This window comes from Canis lupus, chromosome 3, assembly GCF_048164855.1.
Source record: "Canis lupus baileyi chromosome 3, mCanLup2.hap1, whole genome shotgun sequence".
NCBI lineage: Eukaryota > Metazoa > Chordata > Mammalia > Carnivora > Canidae > Canis > Canis lupus.
Window position 1 is genome coordinate 13,770,734 of NC_132840.1, and position 27,985 is coordinate 13,798,718.

Below are 27,985 nucleotides of genomic sequence, written 5' to 3' on the forward strand. Positions count from 1 at the left end.
GGGAGGCACGGTCCTCACCACCGCTTCACACACAAAATGGGCTCAGGAAGTCAGGAACGAGGGCAACTCACCCGCACCCAAGGGCAACCCCTGCACAACTGGGCGCCCTCGGGCCCACCACACCACCGCGTCCCTCCCGCCTCCGAGGTGCGCGCCCCTCGTGGGAGCGCAGGAACGTAGCGGACGTTACGTCACGAAGAGGCTGCTCTTTCAGGCCCCGCCCCCAAGGGCGCGCAGTGCACCCTGGCCCTTGTAGTCCTTCTGGGTGGGAGCCGGGGGCCGTGGAGCTGTTCAGGAGTCCCGCGTGTTGGAGCGCAGGTACCGGCGAAATGGCCCAAAGGAAGCCGGTAAAATGGTTCAAATAGTAGAACGATGTATTTTGGAACGCTAGGCTGAATTTCTGTCTAAAACATTGCTGTCCCACACATATAATTTGAGCCAGATAATGTAAAATTTTCTAGTAGCTACATTTTAAAGAGATATTAATCCATAATTAACCGTATTCATGTATTTAGCCCAGTATGTCCAAAGTAGTATCATTTCAGCGTGTAATCAATATCTTAAAAAATAGATATGTACATTGTTTTTTCATACTTGAGTTTTTCATACATACTTTTTCATACTTACGTTTAAGAAATCGAGTATTTTACACTTACATTTCATGTTTTTTTTATTTTTATTTTTTTAGGATTTTATTTATTCATGAGAGACACAGAAAGAGGGAGGCAGAGACACAGGCAGAGGGAGCAGCAGGCTCCACGCAGGGAGCCCGATGTGGGACTCAATCCCGGATCCTGGGATCACACCCTGATGCCTTCCTTACATTTCAATACAGACCAGCCACATTTCAAACGCTCAATAGCCACACGTGGCTAGTGGCAGCTGTGTTGGATGGCACCAGTCTAAAACCTTCAGGTTGCCAGGAATAGGTAGTATAGCTTGTCTGGATAATTCAGGAGCCTGTACCATCCAGCAATTATACCTCAGTTCTGAAAGATGGGAGAATTCACTTTTCTTCCTGGTACTCCTTAGGGGAGCCAGGAGTGCAACTTACTTGACCCCATCCTTCTCTCTGGTTCAGAATAAAAGGGCCACAGGCCTCCTCCAAGGCTAAGCACCCTAGCTCCTCATGCCTCTCTAACGTTTTAAATCTGCACCTGCCTCCCTCTTCTGCCCCCTTTTTTTTTTTTTAAGATTTTATTTATTTATTCATGAGAGACAGAGAGAGAGAGAGAGGCAAAGACACAGGCAGAGGGAGAAGCAGGCTCCACGCAGGGACCCCGATGTGGGACTCAATCCCAGAACTCCGGGATCACTCCCTGAGCCAAAGCCAGTCACTCAACCACTAAGCCATCCGGATGTCCTCCTCTTCTGCCTTTAAAAAAGCCCTGATCATCACTCTCAGGGATCAGTACCAGCATCAGTCTAGTTGTATAAACTGAAAAGTAAGTCACTCTTCTTGTCATTTTCTTTCCAGTAACCCTGACAATATATTATACTGCTGAGTCCTGTTGATCTTACTTCCTGTGTCTTGAATCCATCCACTTCTGTCCATTTCCATGGCAATAGCCCATTCTGTCTCCCTCTTGGATTGTTATGCTAACCTCTAGATTTGTACCTTTCTTTGCCCAACTCCAATACTTTTTCACAGAGCAGCCAGATTGAGGTTTTCAAAACAGAAATGTGATGTCACTGCCCTACTTAAAGACTTTAGTGTTTCAGCACTCTCAAAATACAAAATCCCAGAGTAGGGCTCAGAGAATACACAAAATCCCATAATAGGGTTCCTACCCCTGTATGGCCAGCCTCCTTCTGCTTCATCTGGTAGCATATATTTTCCATCTAGTGTCATTCGCCTTTCCTGTGCTTTCCCTATCTCTGGGCCTTTGTGCTTGCTACTACACCATGGAAAACCCTCTCCTTCTTTGACTACTTAATGCTCTACCTTCCTTCAAATCTCAGATTCTAATGTCCTTTGGTAAACCTTAACTAGGTCTGTTAGTTTCTCAATACCCCATGGAACCCTCCTTCAAAGCATTTATTAGAACTTCCATTTTACAGTTAAAAAAATGACTTATTGTATGTCTGTTTTCCTTAGAAGTCTGGAAGTTTGAGGATGCTCGGGACTGTGCCTGTTTACCCCTGTATAGCAGTTAGCAAATTGTGAGCCTTCAACTGTTTCAAGAGGCAGTGGACTTATAAGCCTGTTCCTTCTAAGCATTCTTTCTGCCAAATCCCACAAGTTGTCTGTTGCTTCAGTTCATCTGTCTCCAGACTCGAGGCCAGCTAGCTTTTGCCCCCAGATTACTACTAAACATTTTTTTTTTTTTAAGATGTACTTATTTGAGGGAGAGAGCGAGTGAGCGAGCAAGCTCAAGTGGGAGGGGCAGAAGGAAGGAGAATCTCCAGCAGACTCCCAGCTAAGTGCGGAGCCCAACTTGGGGCTTCATCCCACAACCCTGAGCCAAAACCAAGAGTCAGACGCTCAACTGACTGCACCACCCAGGTACCCCTAAACAGCTCCTTAAAGGTCACTTGTGACCTTATTGATTCTTGTTGCCTTTTACAGTGGTGGTGCTGCCTGAAGTCCCGTACTGTATCTCGAACCTGTACCCTTTCCTTTGGGGAAGTGGTTTTCATTTTAACACCATCTTGCCAAAGGATGTAGCATCTGGAAGGGTTTCTTCTGAAATACTTCCTGGTTATCTCCCACTGCTGCCAAGTGCTCTTGGAACCTGTGCTGAAACACCAGCGAGGGGTGGAGATGCTCAACACTCTCTGAAGTTAATTCCCAGTGAGGAGATTCTGCGCGCCCACATCATTTTAACGGCTACAGAAATGACAACTTGCTGGGACACTTGCAGGTTTTGCTGAGATGCAAAAGACAAGTCCTTCCTGGTAGGACTCCTCCCTGGTTTCCCCCAGCTGCTTCATGTGTTCACTGCTGTCCCCAATCCATTAGCACAATGCCTGGTACAGGGCAGACATTAATATGAATTTGTTGAATGAATAAAGTGGTATAATCCTAAACATTCACTAGACCAGCTGTCTTGAGTAAAAGCTGACATTGCACAGTAAACACAGTCATGAGACGAGAGTAGAGACAAATGGTTTATTTGGGAACAAGAAGTAAAAAGGAATTTTTAATTCCTCTTCTCTATTCTCGTAGCTGAACTGAACTGTGATCGTCAAACACACGAGAACTCCCCTGCAGTCCTTGAACTTGTGCAAGATGCAGAGAGGCCTGAGTTACAGGACTTGCAGTGATCCTTTTCTAGACAGAAGTGCCAGCTGTCGTGCTCTGTAATGTTTCAGGGGTAGCTCCACTGTCTTTCTTGTCTTCAGGTTTCATGGCAGGAAACAGAAGTACTTCCTGCAGGAGAGAAAACACACTTTGAGGTGAGAAGCATGCTCTTTTTCATAGCTATTCACTCATTCTTTTTGCTTTTGGTTATTGTTGCCACTCAAATCCAGAGATCTAGGTTTCTATTTCAACTCAGTCCCTTCCAATTATAGAGGATGGAAAAGAATGAGTGAGAACAGAGATTCTCTTAGTGTCTGTCTTAGTGTTTTCCCTATCTATAACAATGGGAGTAACAACAGTTTCTACATCTCATAGGGCTGACTTAAGTAAGGAAATAACACATAGAGATAACACATGGAGAGGACTTAGTGTGTTCCTCGGATCATCAAGAAATGCAAAAAATGAGTATTCTTTCTGCCTCAGGTAGAAAACCCCCAAATCCCATCAGATCAGATGCCCTGACTGTCCTGTGGAGTCGTGTGTTGCTCTCTGCCTGGTCCTCCTTTCATCCCAAAGCCCCTTCTTCCTTCTCCCGGCCTGCCATCTCCTGCCTCCAAGAATGGAGCTCTCCAGGGCAGTGTGTGCCAGAGGGCCACCACGTACCTTGATGTTATTGGAGTCTGTGAGAAACATGGTGACACGGTCGATGCCCATGCCCCAGCCAGCGGTGGGGGGTAGCCCGTATTCCAGAGCAGTGCAGAAGTTCTCATCTATGAACATGGCCTCATCGTCGCCAGCAGCTTTGGCCTAAAGAGAACCAAATGGTGACACTAGTCCAGGCTGTGCTCTCAGTGTCTGAGTGAGCATGTCAGCACGTTCACAGGGATGACCATTCTGGGGATGCTATGGACATCCAGTACTTCTTGGGAATTGGTTTCCCAGTAACTTCAGGATGGAGCTATTTCTTTCAAATTCAAGGTCAGGGCTGGTGAGCCCCACTTGGGAACACATGCGAATTTCTCTGTGAAATGAAAAAACCTCCAGTGCCCCAGGCTCTAGAAGTCCAGTGAGACAGATTTTTTGGAGACTGAGGATTCCCAAGAGTCTTTTCCTCATTTCCTGAAACTACACATCCGTGGCAGTGCTGGTGCGGGCAGCTTTGTCTTCACTAATCTCCCTGCCTCTCACCCCCAAGCCACCTTAATAAATGTACCATTTAAGAAAAATGATGTTCTTGTTATGCAGATGTACTTTTAATGCAAGCATCACACTCCCCACACAGAAAAAAATCATGCTTAACTCCTCTATGTGGAAATTCTAGGGCCCAAACCAGCCAAGTTCTCCATCTGGAAAGGTGACTTCCTCCAGTGAAGCTCATGGCTTTAACCTTCATCTCTGCTGAAGTCACCAAGAGATGCAGACAATGACAAAGACCTGGGTTCAGGCTACACTGTCTAAGGAGTAGGTACATGAGGCAACACAATTCCTTTGCTTCCCACCCTACACTTCCTTACCTTAGCCTGTTCTTCAAATAGCTGCCGCTGCCGCACAGGGTCGTTGAGCTCGGTGTAGGCGTTGCAGATTTCCTTCTTCATGACAAACAGCTCAAAGCGCTCAGTCAGACCCTCTTTAGAGCGGTGCCTGGGGACAGGAGCCCAAAGGGGAGGGCTGAATATACAGGTTCACCATAACATCTGTTACAAATGCAAGAGTTCCTGAATTCTAGCTGACTCATATGTGTTGTACATGGAGACCTGAGGCCCGTGATGCATTCTGGCACCAAATCATTTGGTACGGTAGTGAGGAGGGTGAGAGCCACAGAAGCTTTGATCATCTTCACAGCACACCTGTGTGGGAAACGGTTGTACTGAACCATACCTCCTATACTCATGCTCTTCTGTGCCCCGTCACACTGACTCTGGGCTGCCCATATGACTTGCTTTGGCCAACTGGACCTCAGCAGAGGCTTGATATATGCTTGCACATTGGGGTTTGTTCTTTTGGACTCCTTCCTCCTCTTGGAACCTAGCTACTATGTAAGGAAGCCCAGGCTACACTGCCAGAGAGAGGCTACATGAGGAAGCTGTGGAGCACGAGAACCCCTGTGGAGAAGAAACAAGGTGCCTGAGTTCCTAGTTACAGCCACTTGAGTTACCTTAGCTACCTAGCTATCACTCTGTAGAGCAGAAAGACTACCCGATGAACCCACAAACTCTTGAGAGTTGTTTCATACCACTAAATTATAAAGTTGTTACACAGCAATAGGTAACTGAAATACCATGTTTTATCTTACCATTTAGCCAAAGGGCTCATTATCTGCGGGTGATCACAGATGAATGTAGGATTGATGCATGTCGTTTCCAGGAACTCCCCGACAAGCTTAAGGAGAAAGCAGAGCTGGAGATCCTTTCTGAATGGCATTTTGATTGTCCCAGTCTTGGAGGAGGACTCCACTCCTACCTACTACCTGATGCTATAGGGGTTTATCCTAAGCTTCTCTATGGCTGGTAAGCTTTAACTGAGATTACATAACTACTTGGCACAGAGCTTAGTAGAATAGGAATTTAAAACTTGTTAATTCTCTTTTTTCTCTCATTAGGGCTTTCCTGAGAGGCTGCAGAAGTTGGTGCTCCACAGTGGAGTTCACCTTCATAGGGAACAAGGGTCTGATTACCACCGGAGAGGGCATGTACTTAAAGAGCATGGTCTGGGGACACCTGGGTGGCTTAGCGGTTGAGCGTCTGCCTTTGGCTCAGGGCGTGATCCTGGGATCTAGGATGGAGTCCTGCATCGGGCTCCCTGTGAGGAGCCTGCTTCTCCCTCTGTGCCTCTCATGAATAAATACATAAATCTTTAAGAAAAAAAAAAAAAAAAAAAAAGGCATAGTCTGTCACCTTATCAAGAAGCCTGGCCGTGGTCCGAGGTGGAGGGCATTCAACAGCTCTTGCTAGACAGATGTCATCAAGAATTTTGCGAGTTTCTGTAATGTACAAGTTAGAACAGAAGACATTATACTATCACAGCAAGAAAATATAATTCCAAAAGAATACTGTGGGAAATTCTAGCCCTGACCTCAGCTAATTCAGGGTTGAAAAGGATGAAGGGCTGTTCTGTGGAGGAATGCATCACTTTACCTTCAGTTTCAAAGAGCTTAGTTTCTGGCAGCTTCACCCCCAAGGCCTTCTCAAGCTCTTCTACCATGCTGATTCTCCGGAAGGGTGGGGTGAAGTCAATCTCATAGGCTTCACCCTCTGGGCCATCTGGATGGTATGTGACCTTGTAACTGCCCGTAATGTGCTTCACCATCCCTGGGGAAGAAATCTGTCATTTAAAGAGGACCCAAAAGCAGTACACCAGTCCTTCAGACATATGTGAAAGACCAAGGAAAACAGAAGATATTACCTGAAATCATCTTCTCTGTGATTTCCATGAGATCATGATAGTCTGCGTAGGCCATGTAGAACTCACAGGTGGTGAACTCAGGATTGTGAGTCAAATCAATTCCTTCATTCCGGAACTGGCGTCCAATTTCATAAACCCGGTCAATGCCACCAACCACCAGTATCTAATAACACACAGCCAAGTTCATGACAGCTAATTTTGATAGCTCTGGAAAGTTTGTCTACAAAAGCTAATTTGGTTTTCATAGCTCAGGCATGTTTTCAGATCTCCAACCAAATGTTGAATACCCTACTCCCTTTAGACCTTTGTAGTGGATAGTCCTCATTCATTCTGGTTGCCCAGGACCTCTGAATTCTCGTTTATTGGGATAGCACTTCATCTTGTGAGTATGAGCCTCCCCAAGAAAAAAGCCTCTTTTGGGGTTAGGATACAGGCATGTAACCCAAGCTCCCCACTAGTCAGACATGCCCACACAACTTTTGAAAGCCGTTGATAGAAGGCGTAACTATTGCAGAATTCCTTCTGGTGAAGGGAGCCAGAGACATCTAGCTTTTAAGAAGTTAACTGCAAAGATCCTAATGGCAATGACCTGTGCCTAGAGCCAGGGTTACGAGGCTGTTTTAGCTGTCCCTAGTGGAGAAGATCTGAGTTTTCCATGGGAACAGCCCAGATAGGCATGAAAATCATTCCTAATCTCATGGTCTCCAACCATGATTCTCTGATCCTCCTGGGAATTGTTAAGCTTCCTTATATATTTGAATACATCATTCTTGTGCTTAAACTAGTTATAACAGGTTCTGTTGTCTGCAATTAAGAACCATGAATGACATTCTTCAGTATTTACTCTGGTCACTTACAGATGTTTATTGCCAACTTCTAGACAGAGATCAACCTTTTCTATAAAAGACTAAAATCAGATCTAATCCAAGGAGGACTCTAAACATACAATGTAAGAGCCACAGGAGGACTCACGGGCCTGACAGATTAGAATACTCTCCTGGCTGTTTTTCTCTTTCTGTTCCTTATTTCTAACTGCAGCTCTTTAGCCAGTGCATTTTCAGACTTCTGCTTCTGTAAGGAACAGGGTATCCACTTACTGATTACCTTATGGTAGAGTTCTGGAGCAATCCTCATGTATAAATTCATGTCCAGCTCATTGTGGTAGGTGATGAAAGGCTTGGCCACAGCTCCCCCGGGGATGATGTTCATCATGGGAGTTTCAATCTAAATGACAGGGAGAAACATTTAGTCTTCAGATAAGAGGTTGTAAAACCAGAGGCCTTGGGGCTGGCTCAGGTTTTGTATGGATAAATGGTCTAAGCCTATTATAGCACCAAATGAAAGTTAAGTCTAACTGTCATGTGCAGGTGCTTGACAGAAAAGTATAGACGACCTGATTTTCCAGAAGCATCTCAATTTCTATTAATACCAAACACTATTAACATAGTGCCAATAAACTTTCACATTATAAATTAAAATTTCGATAAATACTGTAAATTGAACTTCTATTTTTTGACTTAGTTATTATAGACATGCAAAAGGCTTCAGAATACAGTAAGAGGAAAGAAAAAAAAGGCCCATCAGAATACACACAATGGGAATTTATGTTGAAAACAAAAAATCCTTCCAAAACATTTACACATGTACCTCATCTGCAACATGCTTAGGTATGTATATACATTTTCATACAAAATGGTGTGGAAGAAATACATATCAAACTTAAGTTCGGGGAAGGAAGTTGGAAAATATGAAAGGAGACTTTCAGTTTCTTTGAATTTGTTTTACAATAGCATGCATTTACCTTTCTTATACAATTATTATTATTTTTTTTTTAGTGCTACAAAAAAGCAAAATGAAAACAAAAAAAAAGGCAAAATGAGTTGCTCACACACACCGAATGGGGCACCATTAGTGTGCAGACAGCCCTACATTTTGTCCATTATCTCAGAATTCAGGTCTTGCCTTCTTAATCAGGGCACTGAAAAAATAAGATGGAACAAAAACACTGGCCAGAAAGGGACTTTTTGTTGGGCATGAATGATAAGGACACAGGGCATGGGAAAGGGAAAAGAAGTAGTGAGAGGTAGGCATAACAGGGCTACTAGCTCATCATGTTAGGTAGGGACTCTCCCTCACCTCTAGGAATCCCAACTCATCCAAGAAACTCCTTATGTATGTGATGATCTTAGAGCGGATAATAAATTTCTGCCTCACAAAGTCATTCAGGATCAAGTCCAAGTATCTCTGACGATACCGTGTTTCCTAAACCAAAAGCAATAGACAGAAATTACTGGTAAGTCTGATTCAATGCCATGATAACAGCAAGGATGCCATAAGAACTTACCTTGTCTTTGAGGCCAAAGTGGAGATGAGGTAACATATGCAAGCAAGGAGACAGCAGTGTGATCTCGTAGGGAATGATGCTCAGCTCACCCTTCTTGGTTTTCCCAGGATTTCCCTTAACTCCAATTATGTCTCCCCGACGTAGTTTGTTATTGATGTGAATAAATTCTTCTTCTGATTTATAATTCCTTAGTGAAAATAAAATGTATTTCAGTATACAATATTCCAAATTAAAACTGACCAGTTTTTTTTTTTTAAATCTGATCGATTGATTCATTTATTTATAGAGAGGGAAGGGAAGGGGGAGAGAGAGTTTTAAGTAGGCTCACGGTGAGCCCCACATGGGGTTCAATCTCATAACCCTGAGATCGGACCTGAGCTGAAATCAAGAGATGGAAGCTTAACTGACTGCAACCCAGGCACCTCCCACTGGTTTAGTTTTTAAAACTGACCTCTGGAATCCTTACCAAACTGCTGATGCCTATTTAGTGTGTGCCTGGGAAGAATCTCAGATTCTTCTATCAACTACTGAAGGGTTATATCCACCTGTAATGGCTGCACAACCTGAGAGCTGTTATTTTCTAGGTGACCAGATGGCTGTTTTATTCTTTTCAGCCCTACTCAACATAGCTTACATTTAACTTTAAATACCAACAGGAAAGGGAGACCACATGGGCCTTTGTCCCCAGTCATGTTGCTCTGGGCCAATCTGGAAAGGCCTGCAACAAGGCACTTCTACATACCTGGAATTGGCCATGACTTGCAACTTGACCCCTTCTCCTCGAAGGTCATAGAAGATGAGCTTTCCCCCAGAAGCTCTTTTGGCATGTATCCTACCTAGAAAAAGAACAAAAATACTGACCAATAGAACCAGAAGCCATTTCATGGTATCAGTGTTAGAATAAGTTCCTTCTGCATTGTTTATGTCTGGGTAGAATGTCCTATGAACACAGGCCAGAACAATTTGATTTAATCCCGAGAGTTAAGCCCAATCTTTTTCTTCATGACAATGATCCTCATTAAATCTGTTAAAGATGTGCAGGAAGACCCGGCTTTAAATACCCTAGAAGATGGCTGTGTTGGTGGCAGCATAGTTTTTGGATCTACCTCCATCCTCACGTAAAAACAGAAAACAGAACTAGACGGACAAGGCCAAAAAGCTACGGACGAAATATACAACAAAATTACATGGGAAGATATTCCTAGGAATCCCAATACAAGCAATGGGGGCAAACCAGGAAGAACCCTCAGGCCTCCATATGGGAAAAAGCTTTAGGGAGCAATGGGGTGTCTGAGGGGTCTGAGAACTGGAAATTTCCAAAAGAGCCATAGGTAGTCACTGGAAAATATGGCAGCTAATTGGAGGATGGCAGCTGAACCCAGAAGGGGATCTGTCCACTGCCAGTATAGGGAGCTGGGGCTGCACGAGGTCTAATGGGCTGAAGCCCTTCAAGGCAGCCCCAGAAACATGCTAAATGTAACAGCCAGGGCTTCCTTGTAGGACAAGGCCCACAAAACTGAAAAAAATCAGGAAAACATAGATGAAGGAAAGAGAAGGTCCAACGAAAGTGAGGAAGAGAAAGAGAACCTGGAAATCTCAGAAAGCAAGGTGCGGTAATTCTGAACACTGCAGAAAACTAAAGAAGAGGAAGCTCAGCAAAGCTGGAAAAGCTAAGCTAAGCTTCCATTTAACATTCAGGAAAACTAATTTCACATAAAAATAAACAAAATAAAAGTATTGAGGCCAAATACTAGTTATTAAATAAAAAAGCACTTGGGACAGACAAGCTCAGAATAAACAAACAATTCTATTTCACAATGAGCTGAAAGATATTAAGAAAATGACAGAAAACAAAAACCCCCGCAAATAAGAACCACTGAAAAACTAAGAAATGATAGGACACACATTAAAAAAAAAAAATCAGAAATAAAGTAAAAAGTCATTTCAGAAAGACTTAAACTAGAAGAAAATAAGAGTAAATACAATAATGCCTTAAGAAAAACCAAGCTGGGAAGAATAAAATTTAAATATTAAAGTACAAACGAAGAGAGAAAAAAGGGTTTGAGAAAAAGTGGAAAAATACTGAAAAGAAGGAAAGATCCAACATACAGATATAAGGAGTCCCCAAAGAAAACCAAAGCAAAAATAGAATTCTAAAAAATTTTATTTAAGAAAAACTTCCTGAAAGACTTGAAAATACCAATTAGAAGGGTACACTGTGTACTGAGAATACTGAGTCAGAATGACTAACACCAAGACACATTTTGGTAAAAGTACTAGGCTTGAACCTTTGGGCATTTAGATATTGGCAGAGGTTCTTTTTGGGTAGTTGGAGTTATGGGTAAATAAACTTTTCTCTCTCTCTCTCTCTTTTTTTTTAAAGATTTTATTATGTATTTATTCATGAGGGAGAGACAGACACACACACACACACAGACACACACACACACACAGACACACACACACACACACAGGTGGAGGGAGAAGCAGGCTCCATGTAGGTAGCCTGACATGGGACTCCATCCCGGGTCTCCAGGATCACACCCTGGGCTGAAGGCAGAAGTAAATCACTGAGCCACTTGGGCTGCCCTCTCTCTGTTTTTTTGAATGTTCTAAATTTTATATAATTAATAGTTCCATTATTTTTGGGGGAGGAGGCAAATAAAGGATTTTTTTTTTTGAAGATTTTATTTAGAGAGAGAGAACGACCCTGAGTAAGGGAAGGAGTAGAGGGAGAGAGACTCTCCAGCAGATTAAGTGCTGAGTGCAGAGCCTGACACAGGGCTTGATCCCAGGACCCTGAGATCATGACCTGATTCAAAAGTAAGAGTTGGATGCTTATCTGAGTCACCCAGGTGCCACAAGACACCCCAAAGACGTTTTTAGAGTAACCTCTATGCCCAAAGTGGGGCCTGAACCCACAACCCTGAGATCAAGAGTTGCATGCTCTATGGACTGAGCCAGGCACCCCAGACTTTTTTTTTTTTTCAATCAAGGAAAAGATCCCATGCAACTCCAAATAACTACAACTCCAAAATAACCGTGCTCTAGAAATATCATTCCTAGGCCACAGGTGGAAATTTTTAGGAGCATGGGGCCATGGCTCCCACTGGTAAGGGAAGTCTTCAAAAAGGACTATGAACTAGCAGCATCAGGTCAGGAGCTCCCCCTCAGAGAAGGCCCCTTCCTCTGCCACATCACCTTATCTAGGATGCAATCTCCTATCTTAGGGCTGCTCAACTTTCTGTGAATGGGTGTACTTGCACTGTCCCTCATGAAGTAGCCTCAGACACAGACTACTTGAAAACAAGACCACCACAGACCTTCCTTTGTGCTACTGGAGAAGCCTGTCTGCTGTGGGAGCTCAGCAAACTGCCAGGGAGTCCTCCTACCTGCAACTTTTAAGGTGATGTCAGTCAGGTGGTCCCCAGGCTGCAGGTGACCATACTCTTCGATGAAATGAGTGAGCGAGATGTCAACATGGAACTTGTGTGGGTATGGGTCTTCCCCATTGATTTTCAGTTGGTGGATTGCTTGGCTGCGTATCTTGAAGTATTGCTATTTAAAAAAAAAAAAAAAAGGCCTTTCAGAAGTTGACCCTGGTCAGACCAGCAGCCTATCTAGCAGAGTACTGTATTTTGCCCTAGAATGGCCCCAAAACATCGAGGTTTCCTTAACTGGGCCCTCCACAACTTTGAAATCTCAGGATTTGGTATCGAGTGAGATTTGCATGTAAACTATGCAGTGGCCAAATCCATAGGTGGAAACGAAGGCTGAATTCTGAAATGCAAGATTCAATGAAAAGAAAAGATTGGAATTCTGCCTAAAACGTTAAGTTTAATTTATACAGGTGGCCTTGGTTACCATTTTTGAGAATGCATCTACATGGTGAGTTATCTTTTTTCCTACTTTCCTACCCCTGGCTACACATAAGACTTTTCCCCAAGACAGGCCTCTGGGGCTTGGAGGATGTAAAAAAGGAATAGTCTAAGCACACTTTTTCTGATGCAACCACTCAACTCTGCTGTTGTAGCATGAAAGCATCCTTAAACATATGTAAGCAAATGGACATGGCTGTGCTCCAACACAATTTTATTTTCAAAATCAGGGAGGACGGATAAGACGAAAGGCAAGGAAAGATGAATCTGGCCTATGGAATGCAGTTTGCCAATCTCTGGTCCAAAGTAAACCCTAGCTAGCCAATCTTTAGGGAGACAACTTCTCTGGATTTGCTAAGGGCCAGCTAGTTTCAAGGAAGATTTATCAGTCACTTAGAAGTCCAGGATTCTCCCAAATGCCTGTTAAGAAAATGTTAATGCCTTGTGTCTTTAACAAGATGGAGTAGCAGCACCCCCCTCAGCTCCCCCTCACACATTTGCAGTGACCCAGGGCTCACTGCTTATTCCAGCTCCTATGTATCTTCTTAGTCGCTGGCCCCAAGGAATTGGCCTAAGTCTCATCAGACACTTTCCCATGCCCAGCCAGAGAGGTGGTCCGGGGAACTTACATTTGGGTCTAGACTCTCCTCCTCAGCACCCACATCATTATCAGTGGTGTGGTTGGTGGCAGCAGCAGTGGCCTGGCTTAGCTGTTTTTCACTGAGCTCCTTCTGCTTGGCTTCCTTCTCTGCAATTTTCTTCTCAGCTTTTAGGCGCCTCTTTAGCTCACTGTTGGGAAGATACAAACGTTCAATGTGAGAGTCCTCTACTATGTTCTGCCCCATAACCACTTATCAAAAATATGAACAGCCTTGGGGGGGTGGGGTGGGGATGCTCTTGCCTGGTTCCACCCCTGCTAGTCTCTTAGTCAACTTAGTCAGTATAGGTGACTGAGACAAAGGAAAAGTAAGCTTAAATTAAAGATGTGAAAGATCTTTCTCAGCCTCTGCTTTCCAGAGTGAGATCCCAAATAAAATCAAGATACCTTAGGGCAAAGAAAAACCAAATCAGGCAACATCTCCAGCTGTGTCTGCCACCCTTCTCTATATCTCTCCAAGGAGTAGGTTAGTTTGGGTAGGGCAGGTAGGGGAGAGGTGGCTTTCCAGAGTTCAAGGAGACACATCACTGATAACCTCTCGCTCAGCACTGGTCAATGCATTGACAATGGCTCTCCATATTGGTCTCTCTCTATGGGAGCTTGACTTTGACAACAAATTGGGTAGAATAGTGTATAAACCAGCACAGAGTAGGGAATAATATAACATCTCTGGAGTCAGACTGCCTAGGACTAAATCCTGACATATCTGCTTAGTAATTATATGACCTTGGACAAGTGACTTCTCATCTGTAAAATGGAAATAACAGAAAACACTCTCCTCTCCAAATGTTGTGAGGACTGAGAAAATGTATGTAGAGATGACCCTGCCCTTAGCATTTAATAAACACACAAATGTGAGTTATTCTAAGTATCCTTCACTATTTTAAACACTTGATTCTCTATACCCAGGACAGAAATCTTTGATACATTTCTGGCCAAATCCTTCACTATCCACACACTGATCTGAAATCTTGCTATCTGAACCCAGAAACCAAACAGATTTGCATAGAGTATCCTCAGTATTCAAATAGAATTGATCACTCTTTCAAACTACCAATGCTAATTTAATAAAATATTATATCACAATGAACCATGGCAAATGATACCAAGTCATCCTCACACATTATCTGCCTTTGGGGCACATTCTTAATTCTCAGTATGAATTTAGAGTAACTCAATTAAAAAAGTAAATTGGTGATTTGAAATAATCATTTTTAAGTAAGAAGACTGATCGCAAGGGCTTCAAAGTAGGTGTCTCTGGATGTAATCTGTCTTGTAACAGTTGTGAAAACAATCATTCCAGAACATGTTAGGCCTACTGTGCTGTGATTCAGTCTGTAGGCATCAGAGCCTACTGGGTTCTTCCTAGTATTAACATAAAAAAACAGGGATCCCTGGGTGGCGCAGCGGTTTGGCGCCTGCCTTTGGCCCAGGGCGCGATCCTGGAGACCCGGGATCGAATCCCACGTCGGGCTCCTGGTGCATGGAGCCTGCTTCTCCCTCTGCCTCTCTTTCTCTCTGTGTGACTATCATAAATAAATAAAAAATTAAAAAAAAAAATAAAAAAAAAAATAAAAAAACAACTAGGTGTTGCTCTTTAAATCGACTTAATCCTAAGGAAAATCCAAAAAGGTCCTAGAGATAGAACAAAGACTAGAAACCAAATTAACCTCAGGAGAAACCAAGTACAGAAAGACAGGAAAGGGAAGATAATGTTTGTTCTCAGCACTGGTCTAATAAAGGATCCACAAATCATCTCAAGGATCTAGAGTGAGAAACTGAATTTATTAAAGAGAAAATGAGAAACAACTACTGGTTTTGGTAGTAGGGCTCTGTTTCCTTAGCAACAAGTCCAAACTTAGCCAGAGGCTTAACAGGTAAGGACATAGTAAGGGAAGGATTCTTGCTCCCAGAGCAACAACAAACGTAAGGGCACCAACCTTCTTTTATCAGAAAGTGGCTTGTCCTTGTGAAGCGCTGTGAAAGGAGCAAGTTGACACAGTCGCAGCTCCCTCTGCCCCCACCGTGCCCAGGAGGTTTGGCGCAGGGCCCCCCTAACAAGCCTTACGGCAGCTTGCGTCAACATGGCAGAACACCCCGGAACTAATGATCACCACCACCTAACAGGAAACAGAGATGTGGTGTCAGATGGGACGAGACAGTATATATACACCAACCAGCACTCCGACTCTTATGGGTGAGGGGTGGGGGCAGGCTGCACAATCTTTCAGGGTTCCTTCAAGAACCTCTTAACTGACAACAACCCTGTAACACTCACTGTGCTGCAACTCTGACAACGTTCTGTCCTCGCTATAATAAAAAAGTGGACATCTGGGTCAAAACTCAAAAGCAAGACGATCAATGATTTATAGGTAGAGATGATCACAACAATCTAGAAAATAGGGAGACTGGCCCCGAGGCAGTGTTTCTGAAGCCCCTGATATATGGCTTCTATCTTGGGGATGAAATACCTGGCCACCAAGATGGCAATGGGAAGCATATGAAATGTCACTGTCAATTGCAAACTCTAGATGAAGGGAAAAGCCAGCCACACAAGAGCACACCTGAGACAAAGATAAGCCTTATTTGAGCTCTAGGAACAAGGAGGAAAGAACTTCAGGAATGGTCCTGGACTACGTTAATTTGACCTTTCATTTGGGAATGAGTCATCTGGCAGGAAGCCCATCTGTTTTTAAACTTGGGAGAAAATAACTGGCATCCTATGGTGCTCATTACAGATGCAGGAAGTCCCAAGAACAATTAAGATACAGAAGGAAACATTAATCATTCAAAAATTATTTTACTTCCTGGTCACTAGAGGAATATAGATTAAGAGCAGATTCTTTTAGACAATGTGAGGAAGTAAGGTGCAGGCTGTGCAAAGAGCATGAGCTGTTGAGTTCTGGACTTGGTTTTAGATCTCTGCTCCAGAGCTAAATCAGCAACAGATTCACTTTCACTATGCATGCTTCAGCAATGCATTTAGTCATCTAGAGCCTAAATGGACATTAATACTTTCCTTGCAAGGAAAGGATACCTATGCCTATGTCTCTGCCTCTCTCTGGGTGTCTCTTGCGAATAAATAAAATCTTAAATAATATAAAATTCGATTACAGTTGACACCTGCACCTTACTTTGCAAGGTCCATTTAAATGCAGATTTTTTTTGGGGGGGGGGGATAAATACAGTATAGAACCGTAAATCCATTTTCTCTTGATTTTCTTAAACATTCTTTTCTTTAGCTTAATTGTAAGAATACAATATGTCTGAAACATACAAACCACATGTTAATTGACTATTTATGTTATTGATAAGGCTTCCAGTCAACAGTTGGCTATTAAATTAAGTCTATATGGGGGTTGATGTCCCTAACCCGAGTCGTTCAAAGGTCAACTATACTGATGTGACAAAGTCCAAACAATTTTCCCAAAGGCATAAGTCCAAGACCAGGTTCCAAACATTTAGATACTCTCAGAAGGACTGACATCAGATACAGTCCTCAGAAAGACAACATAGTGGGTACTATCAGACCATAAATTTAGATGTTTCCTTTCTCATTTTTCTAGAATATCTGAAGTATAAATCCAGAGACCCAAAGGAAAAAACAATTTGACTGGTTAAGTGTATATTCCATCACGGTTCAGCAAAAGAGCTGAGCCCCAATGTGCTAAGGCAGCCATTATTTGTAAAGAACGAACTTTTCTCCTATGTCTCTGGAATGGTACTAGTTATTAACCATCATTGGGAATGCTAAGAAAACAAAACATTGCCTGGATTCTGTGCTTCAATTGAAGAACCCTGATTGAGAGGGAATGTGAGCATACAGGTACACGTGTACACACACACACACACACACACACACAGACACACTCAGGAATACAGGACACAGCCGTTTAAATGGAAGCTAGGGATCCCTGGGTGGCTCAGGGGTTTAGCGCCTGCCTTTGGCCCAGAGCGTGATCCTGAAGTCCCGGCATGGAGCCTGCTTCTCCCTCCTCCTGTGTCTCTGCCTCTCTCTCTCTCTCTCTCTCTCTATGTCTATCATAAATAAATAAATAAATAAGTCTTAAAAAAATATAAAGGGAAGCTATTTTTTTTTTTTTTTTTAAGATTGTATTTGGGACGCCTGGGTGTTAGGTTAGGCGCCTGCCTTTGGCTCAGGGCGTGATTCTGAGATCGGGGATCGAGTCCCGCATTCGGCTCCAGGAGGGGAGCCTGCTTCTCCCTCTGCCTGTTCAACCGCTGAGCCACCCAGGCGTTCCGGGAGGCTAATCTTGATATATTTCCCTTCACACTCCAAGGACCCTACCGCCAGACATCGGTCACTTACTTAATACTCAGAGATCCTTACAATAACCCATAATGACAGGTGCACAACACAGTTTTAGAAAGGATCTATTTAATACGTAAGATTCAGAATAGCCAAAGGTGAGGGTAAGGAAAATCTGAAGGTCTTTAGGAAAAGCGCAGGTATTTCGCATCTCACATTTCTCCAAATGGTAGCGAGGCGTGGCTCGATAATGAAAGAACTTTTTTTTTTCCCCTCAGAGAAGAAAAGGAGTAAATTTCGCTTTTCTCTAGTCAATTTTCATTCCTCCTAACTCCAGGAATAGACGACAGGACCCCGCCAGAGCCCGACCCCAGGGCAACCTGGGGGATGTAGTTTCGGGGAGTAGCTGCTACGTCCCGGCGTGGCCGTACCCACGAGAGCCGGTAGGAAGGCCTCAGGCATGGCCACCTCAGTCGGAGCCTCCAGGCGCTTCCTAGTCCGGACTGTCCGGCCGCAAAGACCTTAATGACTCGCGGCGACACTTACTTTTTGCTCAGTTTTGGCTCGCCGGCGTCCACTTTCACCTCAGCGCCCTGCACCGCAGCCATCTTTCCCGAGGGCCCGACCTGAAAGGGATGAGGGTCGCGCAGTAATTTCCAGGTCACGGCCGGAAGCCCCGCCTCTTCCGAGAGGAGGGGGCGGGCACTCTTCGCGCGCTGCGGCTGCGCAGGCGCAGGGCGGGGCTCCGCGGCCGCGGCGTCGGGAGCCGTTCTTGGTTCTGTTTTGCTCTGTGCGTCAGAACCGCGTTTGGGTGCCGCTCTCCTGGTCCCTGGCGTTAGCTATGGCGGAGGCGATGGATTTGGGCAAAGACCCCAACGGGCCCACCCATTCCTCGACTCTGTTCGTGAGGGAAGATGGCAGTTCCATGTCCTTCTACGTGCGGCCCAGCCCGGCCAAGCGCCGGCTCTCGACGCTCATCCTGCACGGCGGCGGCACCCTGTGCCGGGTGCAGGAGCCCGGGGCCGTGCTGCTGGCCCAGCCCGGGGAGGCGGCGGCCGAGGCCTCGGGCGACTTCATCTCCACGCAGTACATCCTGGACTGTGTGGAGCGCAACGAGAGGCTCGACCTGGAGGCCTATCGGCTGGGCTCGGCGGCCGGCCAGGCCCCGGAGACGAAGCCCGGGGCCCAGGCCGAGGGGAGCGCCGCCGCCGCCGCCGCCGCGCAGCCCGAGCCGCAGCCGCTCGCGGGTCGCATCGCCTTCACGGACGCAGACGACGTGGCCATCTTGACGTACGTGAAGGAAAATGCCCGCTCGCCCAGCTCCGTCACCGGCACCGCCTTGTGGAAGGCGATGGAGAAAAGCTCTCTCACCGAGCACTCCTGGCAGTCTCTGAAGGACCGCTACCTCAAGCACTTGCGGGGCCAGGAGCATAAGTACCTGCTGGGGGACGCCCCCGTGAGCCCCTCCTCCCAGAAACTCAAGCGGAAAGCTGAGCAGGATCCCGAGGCCGCCGATAGCGGGGGTGAGGCCTCGGCCGCGAACGCGGGACTTCCGCTGCACCTGTGCGGGTGGGGGCGGGGCGCCTTCCCCTCTCTCGGGCGTCCATGTTGGCGCGTCTGGGAGCGTCGCCCGGACCTCCCCTCCCCTTTAGACATCCGGGTAAAATTGCACCATTTTCTACTCGCACTTTGGTTGTATTTTTCCAGTAACTAGGGGATTGACATGGCTTGATACTCAAAAGATACAAAAGGCTATATAGAGATCCCCACCCCGTCCCCAATCCTACCTACCAGCTACCCAGTTTTCTTCCCCAGGGACACTGTGTCGTTCACCAGCTTCTAGGGTGTCTTTTCCAGAGACTCGTTTAAAAAAAAAAAAAATTTTCTGTGCAGATAGATTGAGTATAAGCCTTGTGAAAGGCATGCCAGACCAGTTCATATTTTCACGTTTCGGCGTTTATGCGTATTCACAGAAGGTTTCGTCAGTTGGAATGGTTTTCCAGGTCTTGCTCAGGTGAAGTGAGTTTTTAATGCAGTTGACTTGAACGTGGGGGTTCAGGTGTGGTTAGGACTTAGCAGATGCTTCACTTTTGATGTAACCGCTATTGAGAGCTTAAGCTGGTAGACCCTTTTGTTTAAAGAAGCCTATCACCCTCCCTCATCCCCTTCCCCTTTCCCTGTGTGGCTGGCTATTCCATATAAGAAGAGTTCAAGTCTGGGGAGTTCAGTCTGTTTTTCCTGTTCAGCATGCTTAGTAGGAATTTTGTTTTTGGTAAAAGTGACATTTCAGATTCATTCATTCAACAGATATTTGAGTGCCAGACACTGTTATCCTGCTGGGATATAACAATAAGTAAAAGTCCCTGCGGTCATGGAGCTTAACATGCTAGCTGGGCAGTGGTAAGTGCTATAGGGAAAAATACAATCAAGGTAAGGGCTGGGGTGGAGGTTGTTTTTTTACAGCGTGACAAAGGAACATCACTACCTAAGCTGATATTTGAGCAGAGACCACAGGAAAGAGCAAGCCAGGTGGTTACCTGAGGAAGTGTTTCAGGCAGAGGGAATACTAAATGCAAAGACCTGGAGGTGGGAATATAGCTGGTGTGTTCTTGGAGCAACGAAGACCAGTGTGGCTAGAATGGAGTAATAAGAGGGAGAATTTTGGGAGAGAAGACAAGGCTATGTGTAGGGTAAAGTAGATCATGTAGAGCTTTGCTTTTAAATTGATAGTGTTGGGACTACAGGCAGGCCAGTTGGAACTTTGGAGAAAATTAAGCTGGATTCACCCTACTCTTAATATTTTGATAATCAGATATTTAATTGTAAAAATTAAAATCCTGAAATGACTAAGAAAATATGGATAAGGGGTGCATGGCTGGCTCAGCCATAGAGCCTTGATCTCAGGGTTGTAGATTTGAGCTCTATCTTGGGCATAGATATTACTTAAAAAAAATTAAAGGAAATATGGATGAGTACGTTTTTTAATTGTTATTGTTTATTGATCTTTTTAAAAAATTGAATTACAATTGGCATACAATTTGAGTTTCAAGTATGCAACCTAGGGATTCTACATTTGCATACATTGCAAACTGATTACCACAGAAAGTCAGGTTACTCTCACCAAACAAGTTAATACGATATCATTGATTGTATTCCTTGTACTGTGTACATTATAACTCCATGATTTATTTATATTTGCCCGGATGTTTGCACCTCTTTACCTCTTTCACCCATTTAGCTGCCCTGCATCCTCCATGCCAACTGTCTTCATCCCTGTTCTCTGTATCTGTGAGGTCAGGTTTTGTTTTGTTTGGTTGGTTTTTTTAAATCCACTTATGAGTGAAATAACATGGTATTTGTCTTTCTCTGACATACTTCACTAGTATGATATCCTCTGGGTCCATCTGTTGTTGGCAAAATTTCGTTTTGGGGTTTTTTTTTGTTTCATGGCTGAGTAGTATTCCAGGATGTGTGTGTGTGTGTGTATGTGTGTACACAACACATTTGAATCCATTCATCCATCGATGGACACTTGGGTTGTTGCCATATCTTGGTTTTTATAAATAATGGTGCTTTGAATATAAGGTTGCATGTATCTTTTCACATTAGTGTTTTTTGTTTTTTTTTTAAGATTTTATTTATTTATTCATGAGAGAGAGAGAGAGAGTCAGAGACATAGGCAGAGAGAGAAGCAGGCTCCATGCAGGGAGCCCAATGTGGGACTTGATCCCGGGACTCCAGGACTATGCACGAGGCCGAAGGCAGGCACTAAACCGCTGAGCCATCCAGGGATCCCGTTTTTCATTTTCTTCAGACACCTTAAAGTGATATTACTAGGTCATATGGTAGTTCTATTTTTAATTTTTTGTAAGAGCCTCAGTACTGTTTTCTATAGTGGCTGCACCAGTTTACACTCTCACCAACAGTGCACAAGGGTTCGTTTTTTTGTTTTTTTTTTTTATCTTTTTTTTTTTTTTAATTTTTATTTATTTATGATAGTCACAGAGAGAGAGAGAGGCAGAGACATAGGCAGAGGGAGAAACAGGCTCCATGCACCGGGAGCCCGATGTGGGATTCGATCCCGGGTCTCCAGGATCGCGCCCTGGGCCAAAGGCAGGCGCTAAACCGCTGCGCCACCCAGGGATCCCAAGGGTTCATTTTCTTCACATCTTGTCCAATACTTGTCATTTCTTGTCTTTCTGTTAATAGCCATTCTGACAGGTGTGAGGTGATACTTCATTGTGGTTTACATTTGCATTTCACTGATGATTAGTGATGTTGAGCATCTTCTGTGTGCTTCTTGGCCATTTGTATGCTTTCTCTGGAAAAATCTTTATTCAGATCTTCTGCTTATTCTTTAATTGAAACTTTTTAATTGAGTTGGATCCATTCTTTATCGTGGATATTAACCTCTTCTTGGATGTATGATTTGGAGATGTTTTCTCCCATTCAATAGGTTGCCTTGAATATACTATTTAATATTTGCATGGTCCCACAAGCAAAAAGATTAACAAAGAATTTTACATATTCGATTACTTGAAATTAAAAACTTCTCATGATAAAGTCAGCAAACTGGAAAAATATTTTCAATATACTGCAACACAGTTTCCTTAATGTTCAGAGACCTTGGAGAAGTCCTTGAAAGTAAAAACTAGAGAACAATGAACAAAAGAGATGGAACAAGAAGTTTTCAGAAAAGGAAATAAATGGCCAATAAGCAAATACAGAATATTGTTATTAAGTAAAAGTAAATTGGACCCTGATTAGAGGATGCTATAAACCATGCTTGGACTTCTGACATGTGGAAACTTAAGTAACAAATGTGTGTAGTAGTATTTTTCAGGAAAGTAAATCAGAACAAGGGAATGTATTTTGTTAATCAGATTGACAAAAATTGAAATGGGTAATATCTAGAGATACTGGGTAAAATACACGTTACATAAAATTTGCCATTTTAACTTTTAAGTCTTCGGCTTGGTGACATTAAGTACATTGACATTGTCATGTAGCCATCACCACCATCAATCTCCAGAACTTTTTCTTTTTCTAAAACTAAAACTCTGTACCCATTAAGCACTGACCCCCTTTGTTCTTCCCTAGCCTCTGACAGCCACCATTCTACTTTTTGTCTTTATGAATTTGGTCTGTCTACCTCATGTAAGTGGAATCATGTATTTGTCTTTTTATGATTGGCTTATTTCATTTAGTAGAGTGTCTTTAGGGTTCATCTATGTTGTAGCATGTGTCTGAATTTCCTTCCTTTTTAAAGCTGAATAATATTCCAGTGCATGTGTAGACCATGTTTTGTTTATCTGGTTTTCCATTAATGGACACTTAGGTTGTTTCCATATCTTGGCTGTTGTGAAGAATGCTACTATGAATATGGGTGTGGTAATACCTGTTTGAGACCCTAGTTTCATTTTTTGTGAGTATATATTCAGAAGTGGAATTGCTGGATTATATGGTAATTTTATGTTTAGTATTTTGAGGGACCACCATACTATTTTCCAGTTATGTATTTTATATTTTAATACATATGCAAGTAGTGTAACCACCACCTAAATCAGGATACAGAACAGTTCCATCACAAACATCTTTCTCCTGCCCCTTAGTAGTTTTTTTTTTTTAAGTGGAAAAGAACAGAATTAAATCTTCCCAGAACAAAGAGTAAAAGAGAAACAAGAGGATGCTTAATTTTAGGAGGTCCCCCTTTCTGTAGATGGTAGTGGATTGTGGTGTGCCCTCTACATCTGTTTTCAGCAGCTAGGAGAGCTGTCCCAAAGTCTTGTCATCTTAGGACAGCTAGCATTTAGGGGCTAATCTTTTTTTTTTTTTTAATTTATTTTTTATTGGTGTTCAATTTACTAACATACAGAATAACCCCCAGTGCCCGTCACCCATTCACTCCCACCCCCCGCCCTCCTCCCCTTCTACCACCCCTAGTTCGTTTCCTAGAGTTAGCAGTCTTTACGTTCTGTCTCTTTAGGGGCTAATCTATGGGGAGTTCTGTCTTGGCTCCCTCACCCCAACTTGGTCAGTTCTGAAGGGCTCCTAGGTCCACACTTCCCCATAGTTTCAGCTGAGGCTTTGATGGAGCTTTTTCACAGCTCAGCTTCTCTCTCTGCCCACTCCCACTTTGTTCTCAACAGGAATTTTCCCAGGAGTGCACCCTACCAAGCACCTTAATCTCCATTTCACAGTCTGCTTCCCAGAGAACCCAATTTATGGCACAATTTTGTTAATTTGAATAATTTATAAATACAAAGCAAAATTGAATGACACTTGAAGAGTTTATTTTATATATTAGAACCTAGAAAAAATAGCACTATTTGGATAGTACAACCTTTTAGAAGCAAGAGTAGAAATTTTTGAGCATGCATGTCACATGTTTTTCGTATCCTTCTGATCAAAAACCAATGTCTTATAATAGGAAAAAAAAAAAGCCCAGACTCACTTCTGGCTCAGAGCTCACACTGAGCATGTACTTTATTTTCAGTTTCTGCCAAAGAGGCTAATTCTAAACTGATGTTGTTCTTCTCTTTAATAGAACCACAGAATAAGAGAACTCCAGACTTACCTGAAGAAGAATATGTAAAGGAAGAGATCAAGGAGAATGATGAAGCAGTCAAAAAGATGCTTGTAGAAGCTACTCGGGAGTTTGAGGAGATTGTGGTATGTTGACTAGATTTAACTTATTTTCCCTGCTTCCATTCTTCTTTAAGATTGGTTATCACATTTATTCTTTTATTCATATAAGGCCTAGCAAGGTAAGAGGTGGGGGAGAAGGAGAATAGAAAGTGGACTGATTTTGGTTTCAGGCGTAGCTTTTAGGTTTTGGTAGGAAAACTTAAGGGGAGAGGGAGAAAAATTGGGGAGAATTGTTTTTAACAGTATAAGCATCCCAATTCAAGTACTCTGTTCTCAGTTTAAGGTTTTCAAAGTAAGATTGTGAATTTATCTTTTAAAAATATTTTAAGCTTCTCAGGAAAAATGCAGTTTTGTATTTTTTTTTTTTTAAAGATTTATTTATTTACTTAGAGAGAGAGAGAGGCAGAGACACAGGAGGAGGGAGGAGGAGGCTCCATTCCGGGAGCCCGACGTGGGACTCGATCCTGGGACTCCAGGATTGCACCCTGGGCCAAAGGCAGGCACCAAACCGCCGAGCCACCCAGGGATCCCCCCGAAAAATGCAATTTTTTTTTTTAATATTTTTTTTCCATTTTTATTTATTTATGATAGTCATAGAGAGAGAGAGAGAGAGAGGCAGAGACACAGGCCGAGGGAGAAGCAGGCTCCATGCACCGGGAGCCGACGTGGGATTCGATCCCGGGTCTCCAGGATCGCGCCCTGGGCCAAAGGCAGGCGCCAAACCGCTGCGCCACCCAGGGATCCCGAAAATGCAATTTTTAAAAGAGATTGATTTTTTTTGTAACAAGCAAGTTTATCCTTTTGTGTACTTAGGGTGGTTTTGGGATTTTTTTTTTTTTAATGCCTCCATATTTGACTTTCTGACACTGTTGGGATCTCATATTTAGTCATAGTTACAGAGAAAGGTAGGAGCTGTAAGATAGGCTTAATTTAAAAGAAAGCCCAAAGTATATGTGTATATCTTCTCCAAGGAAAAGGATCTTGTAAATTAATTTTTCTTATTAACATAAAGGAAAATGGTTAGGCCTCACGATAAAACAGTAACATAATTTAAAATGCTGTAATTGGTGAGTGAAGGAATGTGTAAGTATTAGCAGAATTTCATGATTGTTGCTTTTTGTAATCCTTTATATTTTATATTTGGTCTGTTACCCATAAACTTTCAAATGCAAACATGTTCCACATAGGTTTCTTCTCACATAACATGTTTTGTAATGTGCTTAAATGTAGTACAGCATGAAGGCTCTGGCATACTTGTACAGTTAAGTGTTTTGAGTACTTCTGGAAGGCATTGGTGTAGGCACAGGGGATGTAAGTGATGAGCAAAAGAGATAAAATTCCTGCCCCAATGAGAGTAGACGTCTCAGGAGTAAGTGTTTGGGAACTGATCATTAGGAGCTGATCATATTCATCACTGTCTCTAGGTTGACGAGAGCCCTGATTTTGAAATACACATAACAATGTGTGATGATGATCCACCCACACCTGAGGAAGACTCTGAGACACAGCCTGATGAGGACGAGGAAGAAGAAGAAGAAGAAAAAGTTTCTCCACCAGAGGTTGGAGCTGCTATTAAGATCATCCGGCAGTTAATGGAAAAGTTTAACTTGGATCTGTCAACAGTAACACAGGCTTTCCTAAAAAATAGTGGTGAGCTGGAGGCTACTTCCTCCTTTTTAGAGTCTGGTCAGAGGGCTGATGGGTATCCCATTTGGTCACGACAGGATGACTTAGATTTGCAAAAAGATGATGAGGATGCTCGAGATGCATTGGTCAAAAAATTTGGTGCTCAGAATGTAGCTCGGAGGATTGAATTCCGAAAGAAATAATTGGCAAAATAATGAGAAAAGAAAAACGGTGTAGAGATTTGTACATTGGAACTGACACTTGTCTTCTGACCAATGCTGCCATTGCTTTGTGAGTCTTAGATTTTGTAGCCAAGCAGAGTTGCATAGGAGGCTAAAAATAAACGATATTGGATATATTTAGAGCTATCCCTGGCAGTTATCAGTGTTTATGAAAGGAAAATCTAAACCAGAAGGAGGTTGGTTTATATAGTGGTAATCCTTTTCTGAATGGAACCGTTGCTATATCGTTTCAGGAGCTAGTCACAAAGTCAAAGGAGGAAGATTAAGAGATCAGTCTTTTCAGGCAGTATAAGTAAAGAGCTTCCTGTTCTTTGGTAGAAGCTCCACTAGATTGGGTAGATTCCAAATAAAGAATTTAGAAATGTGGAAAGTTTTAATTACAAGGCCTTGAACACAGACTTCCCTAAACCCTTGCAACCCCTAGTGAATTCTGATTTCTAGACTGCTTGGAAAATCCCGTATTCCCTTTGCTAACTTAATATTTGGGGACCCTGCTCCTTGGCTGTTCTTTTCTTCCAGTCTTTGTCAGTTGTACTTGTGGCACGTGTTTCTTTACCTACGACCCAGTTTTGTTTAAAACACAAAATCGTAGAGAAACTTAAGTCTTACTTAGTTACTAGTAATGTGTTTTTATTTATTGAAAATTGTTTGTGCTAAGGATTGTGTTAGATTTACAAATTAGTGGATTGATTCCTCTTTGTTGTGTTGCTTTCATTGTTGAAAATAAATAGAACTTTGAGTCTCTAAGTGTTTTTCTTTGATTGTATTCCAAAACCTTGATTAAAGAAAAAAAAAAAAAAACCATGGAGGAGGAACTGATATCTTTGGGCTCTCAATTGGGTCAATAATGAACAAAGTGGTTTCATTTTAGAACTAGTAGCTACTAGAAAGATGCTAGTTCTTCTGGATGGAGCAGAGAGATCTGCATCAAAGATCTTTTACCATGAGAGATAGTAAAACACTAAACTGCTGATTGCTAAAGAGAGAAACCAATCAGGAACCATCAGGTGTATAACAGAAGGTGTCGGTGCTCCACCTATATTCTCTGTGCACTCAATGTCCAGCAAGTGCCGACAGGAGTCCTACTGCAAGTGCCTGCTTGAAGCTTTCCATCTGCTTGGAGTACTGTGGAGTCAGTGCCTCTGGCAATGGTTTTTGGCTCATGGCAGATGAGAATTAGAGGGTGCAGACCCACTTTCCTTGCTGTCCAGAAAAATGACACAACTGTAGCCTCCCGAGTGGGATAATGGCATCCATGCCATCTTTTTGCGGTCCCCAGTGGAAGCAAGCATAATGGCCCATAGTGGTAATCTGTGTGCACATGTGCCCTACATAGGCTTCCTTTCCTTGTTTCACATCTGTACTTCCCTAATAAGTACATCCTGAAATTGTCAGTTACACACAAATTCTTAGAGTCTGATTCTGGGGGAACCCAGCCTAAATCACTTTGCCCTTTTCTTTAGTATGTTGAAAGCACACAACTACTCCCAGTACCTAGCTCACTCCAGGAGTAATTGTTAAGTAGGTTTTGGGAAGGATTGGGTAGTGGGCTTTTGTTTAAAATGTGTTCTCCAGGGATGCCTGGAGTTAAGTGTCTGACTCTTGATTTCTGCCCAGGTCATGATCTCAGGGTTGTGAGATCATATACCATGTTGGACCCTGTGCTCAGCAGA

At 43.3% G+C, this 27,985-nt stretch overlaps 3 protein-coding genes and 2 long non-coding RNA genes across 29 annotated transcripts in view; 3 read left to right on the top strand and 2 right to left on the bottom strand.

The window, feature by feature from the left end:
• The window catches only part of ADAT1 (adenosine deaminase tRNA specific 1), a 44,650-nt gene extending 44,423 nt beyond the window's left edge, over positions 1–227 (bottom strand). For 19 of the 23 annotated variants that reach the window (XR_012027002.1, XR_012026999.1, XM_072818711.1 and 16 more), the window contains exon 1: positions 72–226. The gene's annotated coding sequence lies outside the window, so the exon portion shown is untranslated. Of the gene's footprint in view, positions 1–71 lie in introns of all 23 variants that reach the window. The other 4 variants (XM_072818743.1, XM_072818700.1, XM_072818734.1 and 1 more) reach the window with 1 other exon arrangement.
• On the top strand, positions 218–6,814 carry LOC140629408 (uncharacterized). 2 transcript variants are annotated; one of them, XR_012027239.1, is made up of 4 exons: positions 218–318; positions 2,570–3,399; positions 4,566–5,751; positions 5,844–6,814. It is a non-coding gene; the product is annotated as an uncharacterized lncRNA (long non-coding RNA). The 2 variants fall into 2 exon arrangements; XR_012027240.1 differs by lacking the exon at positions 218–318 and adding an exon at positions 325–1,445.
• Positions 3,099–18,499, bottom strand: KARS1 (lysyl-tRNA synthetase 1). Of its 2 annotated transcripts, XM_072818574.1 has the most exons (15): positions 18,343–18,496; positions 15,467–15,646; positions 13,498–13,657; positions 12,383–12,548; positions 9,733–9,826; positions 8,991–9,177; positions 8,783–8,908; positions 7,751–7,870; positions 6,647–6,809; positions 6,379–6,552; positions 6,139–6,224; positions 5,538–5,623; positions 4,759–4,885; positions 3,908–4,051; positions 3,099–3,373 (listed from the first exon to the last, which is right to left on the bottom strand). In XM_072818574.1, the coding sequence occupies exons 2-15, from the start codon at positions 15,610–15,612 to the stop codon at positions 3,275–3,277; spliced, it is 1,878 nt and encodes a 625-aa protein (XP_072674675.1). In that variant the 5' UTR covers positions 15,613–15,646; positions 18,343–18,496; the 3' UTR covers positions 3,099–3,274. The 2 variants fall into 2 exon arrangements, with proteins under 2 accessions (XP_072674675.1, XP_072674686.1); XM_072818585.1 differs by lacking the exon at positions 15,467–15,646 and having other exon boundaries at positions 18,343–18,499.
• Positions 18,500–18,521: 22 nt separating this feature from the next.
• On the top strand, positions 18,522–27,059 carry TERF2IP (TERF2 interacting protein). The gene is made up of 3 exons (XM_072818794.1): positions 18,522–19,319; positions 24,344–24,468; positions 25,869–27,059. The coding sequence occupies exons 1-3, from the start codon at positions 18,638–18,640 to the stop codon at positions 26,271–26,273; spliced, it is 1,212 nt and encodes a 403-aa protein (XP_072674895.1). The 5' UTR covers positions 18,522–18,637; the 3' UTR covers positions 26,274–27,059.
• On the top strand, positions 19,364–24,251 carry LOC140629413 (uncharacterized). Its single transcript, XR_012027245.1, has 3 exons — positions 19,364–19,456; positions 20,104–20,196; positions 22,897–24,251. It is a non-coding gene; the product is annotated as an uncharacterized lncRNA (long non-coding RNA).
• Positions 27,060–27,985: the final 926 nt, after the last annotated feature.

Excerpts from the sequence above, each read along its gene's own strand:
- KARS1 (XM_072818574.1), bottom strand. The coding sequence starts at position 15,612 with ATGTTGACGCAAGCTGCCGTAAGGCTTGTTAGGGGGGCCCTGCGCCAA. Across the intron at positions 9,178-9,732 it reads CAAGTCATGGCCAATTCCAG|GAATTATAAATCAGAAGAAG; the intron begins GTATGTAGAAGT and ends ATTTTCACTAAG. Across the intron at positions 7,871-8,782 it reads ATGAGTTGGGATTCCTAGAG|ATTGAAACTCCCATGATGAA; the intron begins GTGAGGGAGAGT and ends CCTGTCATTTAG.
- TERF2IP (XM_072818794.1), top strand. The coding sequence starts at position 18,638 with ATGGCGGAGGCGATGGATTTGGGCAAAGACCCCAACGGGCCCACCCAT. Across the intron at positions 19,320-24,343 it reads CGAGGCCGCCGATAGCGGGG|AACCACAGAATAAGAGAACT; the intron begins GTGAGGCCTCGG and ends TCTCTTTAATAG. Across the intron at positions 24,469-25,868 it reads GGGAGTTTGAGGAGATTGTG|GTTGACGAGAGCCCTGATTT; the intron begins GTATGTTGACTA and ends CACTGTCTCTAG.